Source organism: Seriola dumerili, unplaced genomic scaffold, assembly GCF_002260705.1.
Source record: "Seriola dumerili isolate Sdu_G_001 unplaced genomic scaffold, Sdu_1.0 BDQW01000138.1, whole genome shotgun sequence".
Classification (NCBI taxonomy): Eukaryota; Metazoa; Chordata; class Actinopteri; order Carangiformes; family Carangidae; genus Seriola; species Seriola dumerili.
The window spans coordinates 391813-412962 of record NW_019174393.1 but is presented as its reverse complement, the minus strand read 5'-3'; the positions used below and the strand labels follow the sequence as shown (position 1 = coordinate 412962).

Below are 21150 nucleotides of genomic sequence, written 5' to 3'. Positions count from 1 at the left end.
CGCTGACCTCCGCCCCGTCCAGCACCATTAGGACGGACCGGAGCGGCGACTGTGAGCCGACCTTATCCCCCAGCGTCAGTGTTGGGCTTCACTAACGAAGCTGGTTCAGGCGGTCAGCTCCAGTCTGCAGCTTCACTCCCTCGGATCCTCTCGCTGCTACAAACTATACCCAACATTTTGATAATAGGGTGCATTAGGGGCGTCGGTGCTCTTTTGCTGCCGCACCACTCAAACTGAAAGCCGCGCTGTCACTCGCTGGCTGTTTACGTATGGTCCGAACAGCCACGGTGTCCACCTGTGGGCTGCCAGAGTCTGAGAAGCTATTATCGCCGCTGCCCGCTCCCCGCTGGGTCAAGCTCGGCGTTTCCTTGTAGACAGTGACGAGGTCAGAGCTGAGAAGCCCCCAGACAGCGCCGCCGTGCCTGTTCTACATCAACACAACAATCCATTCCACTTAAGTTAGCCGAGTGTCTGACTGGGAGCAAATCCCTGCAGCCGGGGTCTAAAACATCTGGTGGAAAACCTGGAACCAGAAGAGGAGGAGGGGGTGGGCTCTCATAGCAGCACATAAAACACAAATATCACCCTCTCCTGATGCAGGTGAAGGATTAGTTCAGATATTATGTAAAGCTTGAAGTAAAGTGCTGCGCAGACTGAAGTCTTCTGGCAGAAAGGCTCGTGCTGATGTGATTAATGAGACTCTGAGCCGTTCGATCGCCGTTAGAATAACAGAGTCTGGCAGGAAGTGAGAAAAACAACAACCTCAGGTTTGATGACGCTGCGTTTCCACTAAATCCAGAGGGTTTAAACACGGTGACGGATCGGGAGCTGTGTCAGCCCCGGACAGTTTATCACTCATAAACACCAACAGTTCAAGTCTACTGACTGTTTTTCCCACGATTCCCTGTCGACACTTTCAATCGGCTGCCTGCTGATTAGTGGGTGGAGTCAGCAGGCTCATTAGCACAGTGGGAGTTTTAGAGCTCACGTTGTATAGAGACTAATAACTTCATGCTCTGTTGGAGATCAGTCAACACACACACAAACACACACTTGTGAATTAAAGTGACTGACTCTGATCAAAGTTTCTGTAACTGGTTTGTCAAAACTGATGCATTATCAATATTTTTTCTCGATAAAATTCAAGAATCTGATCGACCAGGCTGTAAACATGTTTATTTCTGCTGTAAAGTTGGACATTTTAACATGGGAGTCTATGGGGACTGACTCACTGCTGGAGCCAGACTCTAGTGGTCACCAGAGGAACTGCAACATCTGGTTCTTCGGTGGTGACGTCATGTTTCACCCCCTGAGGTCGCCGCTTGCCTTTGAATAGGGAATGCTGTCTAAAAGCTAGCTGCTACATGTGCGTGCTGTTTTCAATGAGCAGTTGTAATGATTATAAACAAGTATTACCACTCAATGACTTTAAAATATATTTGTGGTTTGAATGTAGTTTTACATCTCCTCTCTCAGGCGTCTCCAGTAACAACAGGTCAGTGTTATTTACATTCTGTGAGTTTATGCATCATAAAATCCTTTATTTTAAAGGAAGCTCTTTCTGAGTTATTCTCTATTGGAATAATGTAGCTGAGAAGATCATGAAATGGTAAAAGCCAACAAATATTTGATACCTGAACCTCCTTTGATGCTATTTTGTGCATTAAAAATACTTGTTAAAGTGTCTATTTTTCATGGAAAGATTTGCTGTCTGTTACGTCTTATGAGATCAGTGTTTGCCGAGGACGTCCAATTTGCTTTGCGAGATAAATCTGAGAGGTTGTGAGAAAATAAATAAAATAGAAAAGAAGGAAAAGACATATTTCACAGTGAGGCACTTTCATCTTTTCAGGACTCTATTAAGAATTTAAATGAAACAATTTGAGGAGGGAATATCAGTCTTGGGTGGAACATATCAGTTTTAATAGCAATGATGTGAAAACTTTAAAGCTCAATAACGTCTCCAAAGCCTCTCAGGTTGCAGATGGAGCCTTTTAATTCCAAACTCGTTACATTATCATGACAGCTTAATGATCCCCATTCACTGTGGCGATGATAAGGGTCATCAATCTAACCCTTTATCTCTCAGAGCGCCGCGTGCATGTGTGTTAGTGTGTCAGCGGCTCAAATGTCACCACGGGCTGATAAAACCCATCACTCAGACTCTTCCTGGTTGATGATGTGTCAGCGTGTGGTTGGTCATTAACACCCCTGTCCCCGTCCACAGCTAAATGGACAAATTAGGACACGTGTCAACGACCGAATTAGGACGTGTCAGAGCTGTGGTAGTTTCCGTGGCGACGGCGTGGCCTTAGCGTGTCCTGGAAACGTGTTCTGATTCAGGAAAAAGAAGCGCAGAGGGAGACGGAGAATAAATCAGAGTATTAAAAGTCAGTGATATGAGGAGGACGACAGAGACAAAGACAGGACTGTCATCTCCAGGTGTTTGATCAGAAAGTTGTCGGTTCGAATTCCAACCAACCATTGATGTTTTACCCTCTGACAACAGGGATTTTACTGTTCGTCACAGCTCAGCGTGGAGCCATCTGTTCCCTCTCTTTCTGTTTCCTTTACTCTGCTTTAATATCTGCTCAGAAACACACACACATCCTCCCCTGTGAGTTGTAATCAGATCTCCACGGACTCATCCTCATGGGACAAATTCATTGTTCTGTGTCTGAAGGAAGTGACTTTAACACAGGTTTAACTTTGTAAATGTTGATTGCACATTGTAATGGCTTTAGAATAATGACACCATTGGCATTTTTATTGGTTCCCTCTAAACCTCCCGTTCACTATGAAATTCTTTCTGTCACTGGGCAAGAAATTCCAGGGAAGAATTGAGACTTGATTTACGGCACAAAGGAACCAAAACAGACAGAGGATGGAGCTTCTGATTTCCCCGGTAGCTATCAGTAGCTTTCCCCAGTTAATGTGTTTTGTGAGGTCACCGTGGCCTTGACCTTTGACCTCTGACCTTTGACCACCAAATTCTATTCCATTCGCCCTTGAGTCCCGGTGAACATTTGTACCAAATTGAAGAAGTTCTGTCAAAGCGTTACGGAGAGATATTGCATAAAACATGGTAAAGATGGGTTTACCAATGTATTTATTTATTATGTTTATTTATTTGTTTGTTTATTTGATGGGGACGATGCATGTTAGTGAACATCAGTTCAACATACACCATGTAAACTTGCCAGATTTTAGTTTAAATGCTTAAAACCAAAAATATTACAAGTCACAAAACACAAATACAAATATAATTACACAAATAAAAAGACATATTAATTACATCATCGTCGTTGTTGTCATCATCATGTTTGTTTTTAACCATGGTAACCAGCACTTATCATAAATATAAATCTAAAGATATAAATAAATAAAGATAGAAATCCATCAGCTGTTCAGACCACACACAGTGGAGCTGTCCGGTGCTGAAAATCTTACAGATGTCATTTGTTTTCTGTCAATAAGGACGAGATGAATTGCTTTGCTGATTTCTTTAAATACTTATTCTAATAATAATGAAAAGTATTTGGTGTTTCCTTTGTCTGGAGGCTTTGGCGGTTAACCTCAGTTAACAAGCTCAGATTCATGTTATTAAAGACAGAACTGGTTCAGCCTGAAGCTACGTGGACACCGCCGGACAGCACTTCAGATGAACAACGGCATCCTCGTAATGAGCCTGATCATTAGCCTGAAGGCTGCGTGGACAAAGGAGGATTAACTTCACAAGTGGATTAAATCACAGCTAATCTCATCTCATTGTACCGCAGTGATGACATCTTTTCATTGTCCAACCTGGATGTTGGCTGCACTTAGAGTTTAAACAGCTCGCAGGTCAACACTGGGTATTTGATTAGAAAACAAGACATATGGTCACACATTTAAATCAACAAGAAAATATTCTACTGAAGTTTATTAAATCCTAGTTAATCTTATAACTGCAAAGTGATGATGACATCTTTTCATAGTCCAACCTCGACTTGGCTGCACTCAGGGTTAAAACAACCGATTTTAATTTGAAAATAACAATTAAACACCTAATTTAACAAGATAATATACTATTTAACATCTTTTCATAGTCCAGCCTTGGCATCAGCTGCAAAACAGCAGATTTATAAATGAAGTTCTGAATTATTATTATTATTTTTTTATAATTTATATCATTTTGTTTTATTTTATTTTTAAAATAACAATTAAACCAATCACGTTTTCATAATGCAACCTTGGAACAACAGCAGCAGATTTTCACTGGGAGTTCTGCATTAGGGATTTGATAGAGAAATAAGACTTTACAATGAATGTGACGTCTCTTTCTGTCTTTGCTCCTCTCTGGATTAAAACAGCAGGTTTTCAATGGATGTTTTGAATCACGTGACTCATTAGCAAGTTTAACTCATGACACTGACACATTTGATTTACCAAGATAATTTACTATTGTGGTTATTGTTTAGTGAGTCGCAGTTTGTGCACCGCCACATCTACATGCAGCCGTACACCCCTGCTGTCATCATCACAGCGAGCAGATCAAAGAAAACACCCCACCAGAGTCGCACATAAACACACAGCCTACAGCAGGTATTATCTCCGTTTGTGAATTATTGACAGGAGATATTTTAAGGCTTCACACAGATCTCACCTCCACTCAAAATATCAGAACAAAAGTAAAACGAGCTCAGTGGAGAAGTTCTGGAGAATGACGAGCCTGAGATCCTGATCCTGAACCCAGACCAGCAGTCCACATTCACCGCACATGAAATGAAGCGTGTGATGAACTGGTGAATGTGTCGTTTCTCAGCAGAACCGACAGAGTTAAATCAAAAACGCAACAAAGCCAAATTACATAAAAAAAAAAAAAAGTTTAATTACTAGATTAACTTTTCCTCTCCCTGTGTGTGTGTGTGTGTGTGTGTGTGTGTAATCCTATGAACCAGGCTAATTAATCTTCTGTATTAGCTCTTTCTGTCTCTCTGCAGTGTTTTTGTTTGAAGTGGATAATTTATTACTACAGGGGCTGTTTGCATAGACTTCATTAGAATATAAGGAGCCATAAATTATTTTATTATTCTACTGCTTGTTTCTGTCTACACCTCCACCTGTCTGTCTGTCTGTGTGTCTGTCTGTCTGTCTGTCTGTCTGAGGCAGTGCGTCTCTAGAAGCACCTTAACACTTTTCCTACCTCTTTATACCTGTTAAAAAAAAAAAAAGGCTCATGTGAATTAATCTCAAGTGAAACACATATGTTTGTTTCTCACTGAATGAAAATTCACAGGTGAGAAAATGTGTGTTATATTTTTTTTATATATTATTGTGTCTCCGTAGCCACGGTGATGAATATTAGAAACTATGGTAACCGCTACTTGCTATGTAAAGCAGCTAAATATTCACCTCGGGGGATCTGCCCAGTGCTGAAGCCTGAAGGCTTTAGTTTAGTTTTCCATGAACGGAAACTGTGTTTATTTTGTGTATTTCTACGTGTCTTCTAATGAGCTAATAATAACTGTAATAATAATTTATCTATACTGATGATCGAGATGAATCGACCGTACAACGTTTTTGAAGCATTTTCATTCGTCGTCATCGTCTGTTGTTCCTTTCACCTGGTTTGGTTCCTCAGAACAGACCAAACACCGACCTTTGAAAAAACCTCAGGTGTTTCCCTTCAACACACATCACACACCTGAACTGTGCTTACAGTTGTAGAACACATCGTTGATATATGAGCAGCAGTTGTCTGGGACCCGCCCACACAAAGGGTCACATGATCTTAGAGACTGTGAGGTAATTTCTGGGATAGAAAATGTTCTAAATAAAACAAAATCTCAGATGAGAAAATTATTCTTTGAATTATTCAGTATTTATAGACACGACCTTTAACAGGAGACATTAGTTAATCACCAGATTAGTCACGAGGTCACCAGCTGAGAAGGTTTGAGCCTCTGCTTTAAAGAGTAGATAACCAATTCAGTTCAGTGGAAGCTCTTCATCTTCAAACATTTAGTTAGTGATAGATTTAAATGGCAGAAAGTCTCAGTGTGACCAACACTTCCAGCTGTTTAAACAACTGTCATCAGGTTCAGATACGGGAGCTGAGACAGTTAACCTGTGCTCACCTGTGCTCACCTGTGCTCCGGCTGTTGTGGCCTCACCTCAGCAGCAGGTTCCTCTCTCACATAACGCAACCTTCGTGACGACCTGGTCAGGTTTTTGATTTGCTTTCCATTTGTTCCCTCTGATGGTCTTCGACTCGCCCCAGTCGTCACTTGAGGACGAGGTGAAAACACTGACCTGGAGGACGAGACTGAGTCCGTTTATTGTCTTAGCGGACTTCACAGTCTGTGTTATTTCAGACACTCTGTCCTTACACCCTTTATTCTAGATTTGTCTGTAAACGGACGATATCACCTGTCATTGTCCTGCATCTCCTCGCCTAAACTACAGGTTGAGTCACACATGATCCTTTATTTTCCCCTCGGATCAGAGCGGAGCTTCAGCAGCACAGTGGAAATACAGACGCTGTCGTTCAAGTGTGACTCAAGTGTTTCATCTCATCAGTCACTTTGGTTTCATCAGCAATCACTCGAGGACGGTGGTCCTCCTCAGGTGTCCTCTCTGGAGATGCACGGTGCTGCTGGTGGTTGGAGGTGGTTGGAGGTGGATGGGTGTGTGTGGTGGTGTTATGTCTCTCCTTATCTCTGGCGGTCTGTTGGAGATCCACTTCAGGACGAGCGGCTCCTGAAACGACTCTTCCTCCACACTGTCGTCGGAGTCAATGTGAAACTTACTGAGCTTGACCTTGATGCTTGACCTTGATGTACAGATATGAAATTTAACCTGTAGTTTAAAAACCCAACAGTTGACGGGACATTCAAGTTAGTTTTGGCAAAATTTAACAAAATAAAAGCAAAAGTTAAAATTGACTCGATAAAAGATGAATTAAACATTTTCAAGGTTTTCAAGGTTTCAGGCTGTGTCAGTGTCGTCTCTCTCTGCATGTAATCCCAGACTGACGCCACGATTATTGAGATCAGGCGCCAGTTACACAAAACCTTAAATTACGATTTTGCTTTAGCCTTAGTTAAGGTTTCCTTGAAATAAAAACACCCTTAAGTCTCCTCCTCGAGGTTTCCGTGAAGTTCCAGTGAAGCATGAGACAGCGGAGCGTTCCTTTAATGTTTCCAGGTACAAGCTAATACCAGCGAACAAACGGTCTCCATGGAAACAGTAGAATTTATTTCTTTTTAAATCCTCTGCTTTAAATTACTTACCTTTTTTTCCTTAACCAAGGAGACCCTTTAAGTGATTCTGTGCACCACCCTTAAGTAACTCCCTCAGCTGAGGAGCATTTAAACCTTAAGCGTCAGTAGAAAGCTGAAGGTGTTTTAAAGCCGCTGGCTTCAGCGCATCTGCTGCAGGACTCCTGGTTCTGGCCTCCGAGGACAGGTCTTTATGACTCTGTTTGGACTCCAGGTCCTGATGCTGAGTGAATCTGGGACCAATCAGAGATGAGCGCTCTGCTGGCTCTGCAGCAGATGTTATCAACCCCCCCCCTCCTCTGTAAAGACCCATTTCACTGTAGCACAGAGACACTGACAGGTTGTCACCCTCTTTCCCCTTCATGTGCTGTGTTGGTGCAATTACGGCGCGATTACGGCCGAGCTCCCCAACTTATTGGAACTCACCAGAGCAGCTTCAAAATTCATCACAACCTGTTAAAGGGCAACGTCAGTATAAATTATACAACATTATAATTTCTCACAGTCCTGAGCCAGAATTCTGTGGATGTATAATCAGAGTTGGAGCCTGAAAGCCTCACCATGTCGGCTGCGAGCTGCCTGTGGCACCGCCCCCTGCAATCTGCTGCGATGACGGGGGGGGGGGGGGGGTCACAGACACTCCAGATCTGGAGCACGCTCAGTCCACCACAGTCCAGAGTTGACACTGGGTCAACGCGAGGATGAAACACACGGCAAGGCCGATGCCGGGTCGGACCGAACACAAGCAGTTGGTGAAGCACAGAGCGTGACGGAGGAAGTGTAGAGAAACAGATGGCGTGAGCGAAAGACTGATTTGTGTGACAAAATGTAAAGAGAAACGAACAGACGGAGAAAAAAAAAGAAAGAAAAGGAGAGAAGAAAATGTGCAGATAAACAATACAGACGGAGAAATACGAGTGAAAACAGAACGAAAAGGCAGAATAAAGACGTTATATAAATACCCCATCTGCTGGTTAATGAGATTCACTCTGCTGAGAGAGACAGAGATGTTATCATCCGTCTCTATCATCCTCATTGTTCTACGACTCGTCACTGTCAGAGGCAGATCTGATGTGACTGCGGAGCAGCGTTCAAGCGACGAGTGTTTACCGCCGCCGCCGCCGCCGCCTCTGCTCTTTCTAATGTCAACGTGACGACTGAAGAAGAGTAGCCGCCATCGCCGCTGCCGCCGCCACCTGAGCTGAACCGTTTCACAACTTTTTTTTTTTCCCCCCACTCGATGTGACCATGGCAACCGTGCAGGGAGAAAATAATAGAGTAGTTAATTGTACTGTTAAGTGAGAGCGGCAAATTGTATGACAGCTGTCCACCAGTGATAATGGGTGTCGAGCAACATCAGCTCCTCAGTTGAGTCATCAGCTCTGAGCCCACGAACAGCATCCGAGATAACAGTTAGCTGAAACTGCTGCCGTGGGTGTCCTTACTTCACTTCCTGTCTCACACTGTCACAAGTGATATTTTATTATTTAACCACCATTTAAAGAGTGAAACACAATGAAAGGCAAGAAACTGTTTAAAGCTCCTCTTCAGACAAAAGCTGGAAACCTATCTCCTCTTACTTCCTCATTGATACATCTGGATCGGGCCCTATGCCCCGCCCACCACCTGCCGGCTCCAGGTGGACAGGTGAGAGAGCAGAGAGTTTCAAGATGGTTAGAGGAGGAAACATCAGACAGATCAGATCAGATCAGAAGCATCAGAGCGGTTAGCATAGTTAGCATCTTTTATTTGTTGACGTTGTTTGTTAGCTTGTAACTGGCAGTGGCTGACACAGTGTTAGCAGTTGTGCTAATGCTAAGTCTCTCTCTCTCTGTACTGACGAGGTTTCAGGTGTATTTAGCCCCGCCCCTTCCTCGTCATCACACAGTTTCAACATGTCCTCAGTGTTTTTGACATCTCCACCTCTACGAGCCGAAACCACGTCTTACCATTTTGTTCTTATTTCTAATGGTAAAAGCAAACATTCTTCACAGAATATTGATGCACTTTAGAAAGAAAAAAAAAAATTCTTTATTCATTCTGTTCCACATCTAAACAACACAGTCAGTGAGCAGTTCCCTTGACCCCTTGTTTATCTGTGTGGAAGTAAACAGTTTATAAAGACAGAGATACGCGGGTATAAAAACTCTCTTATTCACCTCATCACTCGGGTCAGAAGGTTAAGTTTGCACCTTGGGAAACGGAGTACACACGAAACCTTTAAGTCAAGTGTTTTAATATTGAGAACGGGAACAAAAAGAGTCGCTGCAGCGTCACGAGCATCGACACAACGTCCAAAAAAAACTTTTTCACCAGACCAGGCAGCTAATGAGACTAATCAGGCCATTTATAATATTAAACTGTGAATGTCCAGGTGTGTTATGATACTTTAGTTTAAAGGTCGTCTCTGCTCAGCTGTAAAATGTTTTTCAGTATTTATCGCTGCGGGGAAATCAAGGCCTCTGATTGGCCGGGCTGGCAACAAGCCAAACCAATCAGCCGGCTCGGGGCGATCTGATGGTCACTGTCCTCTGAGTCTCCTCTACACATCCACCCACACTCACACACACACACACACACTCACACACACACATATAGATTTTCCACTCGTACAGAGTCGACAGAGAGAGACTTTGAGTTTGTATCAGGACTGACAGCTCAACATCTTCACCATCACTTCAGTTTGCATCAGTCTGTGTGTGTGCATGAATAGAATACTCAAGTATAGGATATGTAACATAAACAGGAGTTAATTCAGACACAATCTGCTGGTTAATAGTTTTGTCAGTCACAGAAACGAAATCGTCGACTTCCAGCGTTTTCAGCCGTGAATGTTTTTCTTGTTTGTCACCAGGATTACACAAAAAAAAAAGTACCGAACCAATTTGCATCAAACTTGGTGGAAGGGAAGAGGAATAGGCCAGTGACAAACCCATTACATTTTGGTGTGGATCCATTTAAAGGGGCAGATACAGGAAACACAACTCTGTCTTTCTACAATACAATAATTCTTCCTTCAGTATCTGCACATGACAGCTGCTGTTTGGTTGTGTTTAGGGAAAGTTTGTGAGTTAGGACATGAACTCGCATGTTAGTCACATATCAAACCCTTCCAATGCATCCGGCTACACACCCTACGTGCTCCACTACATCACACATTGTATATGAATTACAGGATGTCGATGTGGGTGTAGTTCTGAGAATACTGGGTTGCAGATTTTACAAACTTTATTTCGCACGATCGAGCATTGACTCCTCGGGTGTCCACATACTTTTGACCGTATAAATCCAACGGGGAGGTTTTCATGAAGTCTTCAGAGCTCATTTCTGCTCCCAGATGTTGACCACTGTAGATATTAATGATCTTTCCTTAAATGCCAACCACAGGACGAACTCAACATTTTAAGCTCCACTTCTAATAATAGATCAATCGTCAGTGTGTTATTTATTCTCTACAGCACTTTCACATTATGGGCTGTAATGAACATCTCAGCCTCCAGCAGCACTGGCTGTAGCTGTTTGTTATTTGTGTGCTGCGGGTCGGTCTGTCTCTCTCCGTGGCTGCAGGTTGTCTGGTGGCTGTGAAGGCGTTTTAACATTCAGAGTGTCTCCTCTGTTCTCTCTTCTTGTGTCTGCTGAATATGGAGCAGCTCTTATCTGAACGAGCTAAAGATAATTGGTGGACAAGTGGAGCTCGACCGTAGCGAGGGAGATGGAGAGAGAGAGAGAGAGAGACAGAGAGAAAGGGAGGAAGTAAGGAAATAGAGACGTACGTGAATGATACCAAAAATAGGAGCATTACGTGGATGCGTGGCGTTATCTGGGATGTGTGTGGTGGGGACGGAGGGAGAAGACGGACCCTTGGGTCCTGCCCCAAAATATGAAACACTGAGTGAAGGAAGAGAGAGAAACGTGACAGTGAGCTGAGGTACAAAAATGTTCAAGGAAAAGTGGAAAGTCCTTGATAAAAAAAAAAAAAAAAAAACTCATCTTAGAAAACAACGAAAGGTTCGTTCGTTTGGTTTCTTATTTCTGTGTCTGTGACAACGAGCGCAACGGACAAGACAATACAATTAAAGACCTTTAACAACAAAGTGCTCCACAGCAACATCACCATCAACTAATGCAGGTGACACACCCCTCGTATCATACAGAAGGTGTAAGGGATCAGGGCTCTGCAAGTCCACAAAGGCGCTATCCTGTACCTCTGTCCTGATGGTAACGACTAATACAACACACCACTGAGGACTGCCAGTGCTTCCCCCGCCATCCAGGACTCACAAAAACAGTCACGTCCACATTGAAGAAGCTTGAACAAGTGAATCTTTGTCACTTTTGGTTGAAAAACAACTAAAACCAACAAACTACACGTCAGATGAAGATTGTTTCCACCATCTCGGACAGATCTTTACGGCCTGTTTTGCCTTTATTGTGGTAGAGGAAGTCAGAGAGAGACGGGGAGGTTGGGGAAAGAGAGAGGGGTTGACGCAGCAAAGGGCCGTGGGTCGGATTCGAACCCTTGGCCACTACGCGCCTTACCAGGTGAGCCACCCAGGTTATTGAGTCTTTGAACATAAACCTTATGACTTAGTAAATACACTAGACAACACATTAAACCTCTGGAGGTGCGGCGGTGGACGACCCTGCAAACCTGCAAAGACACCAACCGTCCAGTGTTTGTACAGCAAAACAAATGATGGACGTCAACCAGCAGCTTCTACCCTCCACTTCAGTTGTCCAGTTGCACCCCTGCGTCTCTTGCCAGTTAATTTTCTGTCAATCAGCCAATCGATCAGTTTCAGTTCGACTTTCAGTGTCGTCAGAACAGAACCTTGAGTTGAGGGAAGGAATATTCCAAACGTCCACGTGACCTGAAGCAAGACGAACTGACTGAATGAAATGGTGTAGAAGTGTAAACCTGACGTAACACCTGGTGAACTCTGGTGTCCCGTGTCCTGTCCACCCTGACCCCCTCCCCCAACGGGTTCTGAGCAGTGTTACAAACATCTCCCCTCCTGGTCTGTAGAAAGCATTGCCAGTCAACATAATCCAGGCAACAGGGATGTTCCCTCCAAAACCCTTTGGTGAAATCTCTACATCAGCTTTTCCAACTTATTGCCCATTTGAAAATCTCTAAAATGTTGGCGATCCTCGTTACACATCCTCAGAGCGTTTTATTTACATTAAAACAATTGATCTGAAAGAAGAGTTAACTCTTTCCTTTTTAATTCTTCCTGTTGCTAACTCAGGTATCCATTTTGATTCTCCAGTTTTCTCCAGACTGTACTGTACCATAATGATTTCACTGCCCGCTGTATTTCGCCCGGCCCACAGGTCGGGAACCACTGGTCTAGTATTCGTAGCTGTTGTCTCAACCGCCACCGTTTTCCTTTCCTACATATCAGCATTTGTTGTTTCTTGGTCTCTGGCAAACTGAGATCCAACCTAAACTCTGTCCACACACATTCATTATCAGCTAAATTAGTCAGTCAGTCTGGTAACTGCTGAGATAGGGTTACACACACACACACACACACACATCAAATCAGCCAGCACAGCAGCCACTTATGGGCCCAGTCAGTCTGTCGTTCTGATATGGAAGCAATTACAGCCACCATCCAGCAGCAGCATGTTCATCATGATTCAGCCGATTCATAGAGGCTATGGAAAAATATGACACACACGTAGACAAACGCCTCCCCTGCACACTGTGTCAGGTTATTATTGTGGTGTTATGTTGCACAATGGAGCCAATTAGTGCTAAGATAGGTGTCTGTGTGTGTATGCAGTTCCCTGTCTCTGGATTTATGGATTTTTTATTTTTTTTTTTGGTTGGTAATTGCCCATTTGGTTAATGTCAGATGTTGACTCCGATGACTCCTGCAGTGTTTTATTGTTGCATTTAAAAAACAACAACAACAACAGTGGAGGCAGATTCAGAATACAGTGGTCAGAACTGACTGACTTTTAGTTCCTGTTACGGGTCCCACAGCCTCGGTCTGTGATGCAGACGTCCTGCTAACGTTTGCAGCCGAAGCTGAGATACCTGCGTGGTTACTCTCTCCGATGAAGCTCCTCTAGAGCCATTAGGCAGAGAACAGCAGGCTGAGTAGTTCTCCATGTCCCTGCGACCCGGGCTGATCTTTGTATCTAAAATCGGTGCTGTTTAATATTTGGATCAGGAGAAGAGCTCTGTAGTGCTTTTTGCACCTGGACTCGGCGGCGCATCGTTTAGCTGCAGAGGCCAAACGAGCAAATACACGTAGCTATTTTCTATTTTCTGTCTCTGACAAAAAGAAAAAGAGGAAAATGAGCAATAAAAGAAGCTGCAGGCAGAGACCCAATGCAGGTAAAAACACCACACCAAGCAGAGTGACAACACAGAGTGTGAAGTGTATCTCATTATAGGGTTATATTTCCTGTGTGTGTGTGTGTGTGTGTGTGTGTGTGTGTGTGTGTGTGTGTGTGTGTGTGTGTGTGTGTGTGTGCGTGCACGGGGACACATGAACCTCCTGAAGGGCTCATTCTGCGGTAAAAGTGAAACGATTCATTTAATTTTAATTTAAATGTCTGTTGAGTGTAATGTCTCCTTTTGCATATTCCACCTTAAACCAAACAGCCCTCATTTGCATTTCCCCCTTAAGTTAAACCAATTGCGTTCACATTTTCCCCCTCAGCTGGCCAATCAGTTCTGCTGTCTGAGCGTCAGTGGTGTGGATAATGAGCTGTCAGCCAATCACGTCCGGCCTATAGGAGCAAGACGCTGGAACGTGATTGGACGCTGCGTGCGGATGTGGTGTGTCACGGTCTTGGAATTCTGTTTCCATGGTAACTTATATGTTTTAGAAGGCTGCCAGTTGTACCCTCTCTCTCTCTCTCTCTCCATGTCTGTCATGCTCCGCCTCCTCTTGGCTGTGATAGGTCAACCCCGGCGTATGTACTCTTTAAAATGAGTTTGAACCAATCAGATGGCTGGAGCTGCTCAGTGAAAGTAAACTGTAATTTTTCTACCATACCAGCATTTTAATGTTGTTTCAGTGGAATCAGTCCGTTCAGTTATATGACGATGTATTAATGCCATCTGTTCATGTTACAAGAAGATATTTGTTATTATGACATTTTCTCATTATTACATAATATTATATTATAACAACATATCTTGTTCAACCATATAACACGACTGATAAATACATATTGACCAAAGACTAGAGGGAAGTCGTCTCTGTGACATCACCCACAGGTTTCTGAAGCTCAAAGTGAGCTGCTCTGCAGTTGCCATCTTGGCAACGCCTGACTCCACCCCCTAACTCCCAACTAATCCAACTAATGAGAGGAGGGGTGTGAGTGGAGCTGAGACTTTGGTGCATGATGGTTTGTGTCAAGCATATGCTCACCCACCTGTCACTCAAAGAGGCCACGCCCTCAATCCTCCATAACTGTAGTCCTTAATAAAATGTAAACAGGTGAGTTATATAAACAGGTGTCATGACCTATGATCGTGAGTTCTGGGTAGTTACCGAAAGAATGAGATCGCAGATACAAGCGACCTAAAATTAGTCGAGGTAGTTCAGGCGTCTGATTAAGACGCTTCCTCTGCGCCTTCCTTTAGTGGTTTTCCGGGCTCGCATAACTAGGTGGAGACCTCGGGGTGCGCCCAGAACTTGCTGGAGGGATTATATATCCCATCTATCTGGCCTGGGAGCGCCTCAGGACCCCCCACAAGGAGCTGGAACAACATTGCTAAGGAGAGGGACATCTGGAATATCCTGCTAGCTTACTGATGGATGGAGGGAGGGATCACAGTCACCATCTACAGTTTGAAAGACTCTGTACAGAGGAAGAGAGTTGTGTGTGTGTGTGTGTGTGTGTGTGTGTGTTGAGGCTGTTGGCGACTTGTTGCTGCAGAGGACACGTTGTCTCTGACCCACTAACAGACTCTATAAACCTCTACACTGGTTGATGACTCAGACACTGACACAGACAGAGTTGGTGCTGTCAGCCTGACAGCGTCTGGCTGGATGATGGATCAGGTCTGAACCGTGTGAGCAGCTCCACACTGAAAATATGATGTGATGGATGAAACCTGAGCGGGGGGGGGGGGGGGGGGGGGGGGGGGGTCGGTCGCTGAGGCCGTTTCACACCACGTCTGTTCAAAAAACATCAGTCATTTTCCAGCTTCTCGCTCACTGACCCCAGAACTGTGTCGACATGTTTCAGCGCAGCCTCGGCGCTAAATGTAAAAATAACAGCAGAAAATGTATTTATTCACGTCGCTGCTGTTTGTGTTATTTAAATGATGTTTGTCAGACTTGATCATGTTTAATTCATTTTTTCTTGACACTGAAAAATAAAACACACACATTCCCTCTGTTTATTTCACCTCGTGACATTTCGGACTTTTTTTTATGCGCAGTAACACACACATTTCACACACAGTTCACTTCACTCGCCGTCAGTGCGTTAGATTCGGATCAGCTGTGGGGGCGGGGTCGCCCGGTTCGTCTCCTGCAGATACGTCCACATGTGTTCACAAAGGTTCCGCCTCCACGAGGAGAAGAGGGATGGTGACGTGTGAGGGATGGAGGACGGACGTGGAAAAGCTCGTATTTAAATTAAATTTAGCCGCACGGTCGTGAAGCTGAAGACTGTTCTTACGTTCTGGTGCAGTCAGACACGGCAGAAGCTGATGGGTTTTCATTGATCTGCGATTAGTTTGTTTAAACCTTTTTTACATGAGCCATAAATCACTGGGCGAGCGAGGGAGATCAAGTATTCTCTCTCTCTCTCTCTTTAAGAATGAACAGACAGAAGAAACTAATTAGAACAAATGAGGAACAACTGCACACACACACAATAAGAACCGTCTTTGTCAGCCTTTACTGTGTGTGTGTGTGTGCGTGCGTGCGTGCGTGCGTGCGTGCGTGTGTGTGTGTGTGAGACTTTGTCTTTTTTTTACTTGTTTGTCGTACTCTTCTTCTTCAGCTGCTAGAAAACTGGGACAAAACTGAGAAACAGTTTCTGAGTGTGTGAGAGTCTGCAGCAGCTGTGATGTCTCCAGGCCAATACAAACTATCTATCTATCTATCTATCTATCTATCTATCTATCTATCTATCTATCTATCTATCTATCTATCTATCTATCTATCTATCTCAGCAGTGTTTTTGGAGCTGGATCAAACGAGTTGTATTTGTCTCTGCTTTCATTTCTTTTCTGAGTCGCCCCAGTTCTGCTGTGAGAGCGGTAGCACCTCTGTAGAAGGAGGGTTAGGTCTGACTGGTGCAGCGCTACCTGTGAGAGCCAGCTGGCAACCGAAGCTCTTCCCCATTATCTCGATAAACTCTGGACAAGGGACACGGTCTGAGTTGGCACACCGGCGAATAACTGAATGAAAATCCATTCGACTGGATTTTTCCTGGCCAACAACAGTAGCAACAGCAAATGGATCACAGAACAGAGAGGCAGGTGAATACCTGTTTAGTCCGACCAACAGTCCAGAACCCAAAAGATATTTAATTTACAATCAAACAAAACAGAACAAGAGGCTTGGATTTAAATGTCCCCACAACTATTGCACGGATTGTCACAAGATTTGCACCAGTGGTCTTCACTTTGGGTGGACTTTTAAATTCCTCCAAGACACTTCGTTAACAGAACCGTTCAGAAGTTTGCAGTCAAGCCGCTTGTTTTACCTTGAAGACCAGAGGAAAGAAGGTCTCAGGTCTTTGAGGAATGTTGTAACTCGGGGAATCAGAGGATTGTTTGGTGGTGTCAGGGTTGTGGTTTGATCCGTGGACTGAAGTCCAGTGTCCAAAGGGAAAAGTCAAAATCTCTAAGAAATAGAAGTCAAGAGTCTGTGTGCAAACATCTCCGGGAGCAGCAGCACTACTGAGTTTTGAGTTATTGTGTTCGATCCGATCCTCAGGGTCCGTCAGTCGCCTGACCAGATGGCTCATGGTGCTAGAGGACTGTCTGAAGGTTAATCTGATCCTCATGAGGCTCAGACAGAAGCTCCCAGTGTGAAGGGGACTCAGTTTGTTTATGACCGTAAGGCGCCACTGGTGCAGTGACGAATCTGGATCATCAAAACCAGACCTGCTGCAGAGGAGGGATGGGTTTATGTGGTAGAAAACTTTTTGTTGCAAGATGGAAGAGAGTTCTGAGATATATATATATATATATATATATATATATAGTGCCAGTCAAAAGTTTATAGGTAAGTATATATGTAAGTATAATGTCTCAGCACTGCTGCAGTCCAGTCCAACAACAGGGTTAATAAAAGTTTGTGTGTGTGCAGTATACACACTGTACTACCACCTAGCGAGAGCAGCGGCGCTAACCCACAGATGACTGACAGCTGTCAGAGCGCAGTGATGTCATCCGTGGCTCAGATGAGTCTGACAGAGTCTGACAGTCTCCGACTGACACGGGTCCATGTGGAGAAACTAAATCAAAGTGTAAACACCGAGCCGTAAAGTTCTGCCTGGAGCTTTTTGTAAAGAGAAAAAATGGATTGTGCACTTTGTTTTATTAAAAACTGTGAAATGTCACTTGTTTTTTTTTTTTGTTTTTTTTACTTTTATGGCCCTGAGCGCAAAGGTTTTCATGATTTATGATTCAAAGAGATAAAAAGACGAGTTCAGGGCAAAAGGAAAAGGTCACGGTGTCGTTAAAAACAAAAAGGTTTTGTCTGCTGCGACTGTGTTCAGTAAATTTCATGGAAACCCAGCCTGTAGTTTTAGAGATATCTGATGTTAGAGCTTCATTTCACCACTTCTTTCTGTTTATTTCCTTTCCCTCCTGCTCTTTTCTTCTCATCTCTTTTCTGATTTATACTCTGAAAACATCAAACCTGAGACAATAGAAACTTGACAAAGGAAAGAAAACCTTGACTGAGTCTAACTGGTTTTCTTCATCCTGGATCTCATTGAATATATTGATCCTGTTACACTTAGAGGGCCGCTGCAGCTGAAATGCCAAAGTTAATGACTTTGAATTTAAATGAGGACTGGAAGGAAACATTTCCTCTAACTCCAGGTTTTCTGTTATTGCCTGAAAGCTTATTTCCAACTCTTCACCTCCTCTCTTTCTCCTCCTCTTCAGTCACGTGTCTTCTCTGATAGGAAACCCATTTCCTGCTAATTTTATTTTTATTTTCACTTTTCACGTCCAACATCTCCGTTTCTGCATTAACCCTTTATCCACTTTCAGCTCTGTTTTTGGTCTCCACCACTTCCTGAGGGGAAATATCCGTCTCTTGAGCGGCTCTCGGACTGCATCAGTCCGCTGTTTGCTGCTCGGCGGGTCGTCGATTGCGGCTCCTTCAGGTCGTGATCGATGGAAACACTGAGACTGAACCAGACAGGAAATGTGCTGCCGAACCAAAACTAGGAGCTAAAAGAAGCTAAACAAGCTTGTTGGAGTTGCAGAGTCGGAGGCAGTTCTCTGTGGACGTGTCAGTGCGAGCAACATTTCATACAGGATTCATTTATGAATTGCTAAAATATAAATAAATAGATATAAAAAATTGTACCTAGAGTCTTCTTTAACCTTTAGCTTTTGATTGAGGCATTGATTGCACACCTTCTCAAAAATCAGTCAAAACAGTAATGAAACCTGTGCTTAACAGTCCCCCCAACCAACCCCCCCCCCCCCCCCATCAGAAGGAGCTGCACTGGGGCTGTTGCCTCGGGCGCTGGTGAGATGAGGAAATACAATCCAGAGAGACCAGTCAGACTAACAGATCCATACATTTCAGGGGCTTATCAGATGCCAGACAACCTGATAGGTCTTCATGACTGACTTCACTCTGCCAGAGAAATGCATGCTGGTTAAAAAGAGGCCATGTAGCAGCATGACATGACCTGATTAACTTCCAGACTGACATTTTCAGCTCAGTCGAACTGAAAATCTCTGCCTGTGATGGAACCTGGTCAACAGCTTGTTTAAAATACCCCTCACATATCTGACAGAGTGAGCGCTCTGCTGTGAGAGCGTTGTGCTTCTTGTTTGTTAAAAACCAGAGAGAGGAATTATTTCTTTTCTCCAGGCTCACAACAACTTTTACAACTTTATAAAATCATCACGGTAACAGTTATTTTATGAGTGTAGGGTTAATTCACACAGTGGGCCGACAAATCATTTGCAAAACAGTAAAAAGATATAAAGACATAAGATATAAATAATGTTTTAGAATTTATAATAACTCCTTTCATTGTGTTTTAAAGCTTTTCTCTGTGAAAAGCCAACGACAGGAACTTCTGTGTTGCCGCTGGCTGGACCGCATCATGTACTCGTTTGCTATCTCAGTTTGGTCTCACGCTACAGGATTACGACCACGGCAAAAACTGGACAATCAGAACAGGTGGCTGGTCTCCCACCAACACTCACTGCAGACAATGAACTCGTTGCACGAGGCTGTTTTCTTCTTCTAAGAACGATGTGCAGAACGTGCACATCACCACCCGTCTGCCAAACGATGACATTTCTCTGACATTTCGATGAATCCGCTTTTTCTCGACTCAGTGTCCAGTGAGGTAACGCCGCTCTTCCCTGATGTGTGACTTTTTGATTACCTCTCCCGCTCTCTGATGAATCTCTACTGAAGGTGTCCTCCTTCTTCACCTCCTCTCTCCTCCTCCTCTCTTATTCGGTTCCTCTGCTCAAAGGAATCCTTCTCTTTCTCCTTCTTTTCATCTTCCCTCGTCTCTCCGTCTGTCATACGGATATATGTAGAGTTATCTCTAAAAAACTTCATACATCCATGTTCTGGGGATAAAAGGATTCTTTGGCAGGTTGTTAAAATGACTCATGAGTTTAATTTTAACCCAAAATGGGCTCTGCAGTCATTCTGTCAGAGCCTCCGTCGCCTTTTATTTAAATGGTGGATTCTCGCTGGATGGAGCCGACTGGGAGTTTTATTAATGGATCTGGCGTGTGGTAAAAAATAAAAAAGTCATAATGTCTTGTTGTGTGTGGGTTTCCAGACTTGTTGGCGGTGCCCAAACATCCCTACGCCGCCATGGAGAACTGGGGGCTGAGCGTCTTCGTGGAGCAGAAGATCCTGCTGGACGCCGAGGTGTCGTCCTCGTCCTATCAGATGGAGCTCACCATGGTGGTCGTCCACGAGATCTGCCACCAGGTAGGGAGCTTTAACTTCCTGAACACTACAGAGCTTCATCTCCAACAGAGGCTGAAATGATGTTGTTACAGTCAAAAACCTTTTGTTTTTCTTATTTTTAAGGTTCATTGTTCACGTTTGACCAAACACAAGGTCCATTTACATTCACCATCCACTGTTCGACTTTTCATTTTCATTTTAGCGAAGAAGTTTTCCAAAAAAAACAGCAAAATATGTGAAATACAGTAAAATTTGTTTTGTTTCTATGAGCAAACGTGAAAGACTTTCTGAGTTCCTGTGGACAGACACAGAAAGTCACATTTAATCCTGATGGACAAAAGGTCAGGAGTTAGTAAGATAAGCGAAGTACTCAGCCTCTGGATCAGCCTGAATATCCACAATGCACTGCACCAAAGTCTTGGACTGACAAAAAAAAATAAAAACATCCACTAAGGGCAAAAACCATTTTTGTCAATATGTAATTTACTGCAGCGAGGCGTCTCTCAGTCCAAACAACAACAGGAGACGTGTTGTGGTGACGTTGTCTTCACCATCATCCCCGTGAGCTTCTCCTGCGTCGCTCAGTCAGGAGGTTTTTACTGGGACCCAGAATCATCCACAGAGGTTTCCTCCTCCCCACAACAAACAGACCCGTTGATTCAAGCTGGTAAAATCCCTGAATAAAAGCGTTTCACGGTGTTTCTCCGGCTCAGATCGGCAGACACAGGACGTCTCTGAGGCGCTGATGACATTTACTCAGCTTGTTT

General features: G+C 43.8%; 1 protein-coding gene across 1 annotated transcript in view; it reads left to right on the top strand.

Moving 5' to 3' along the window:
• trhde (thyrotropin releasing hormone degrading enzyme) overlaps nt 1–21150 on the top strand; it is a 146113-nt gene that overhangs the window by 57181 nt on the left and 67782 nt on the right. Inside the window, exon 5 of the mRNA XM_022749080.1 lies at nt 20250–20404. Coding sequence (XP_022604801.1) covers nt 20250–20404 — 155 coding nt within the window. The remainder of the gene's footprint in view (nt 1–20249; nt 20405–21150) is intronic.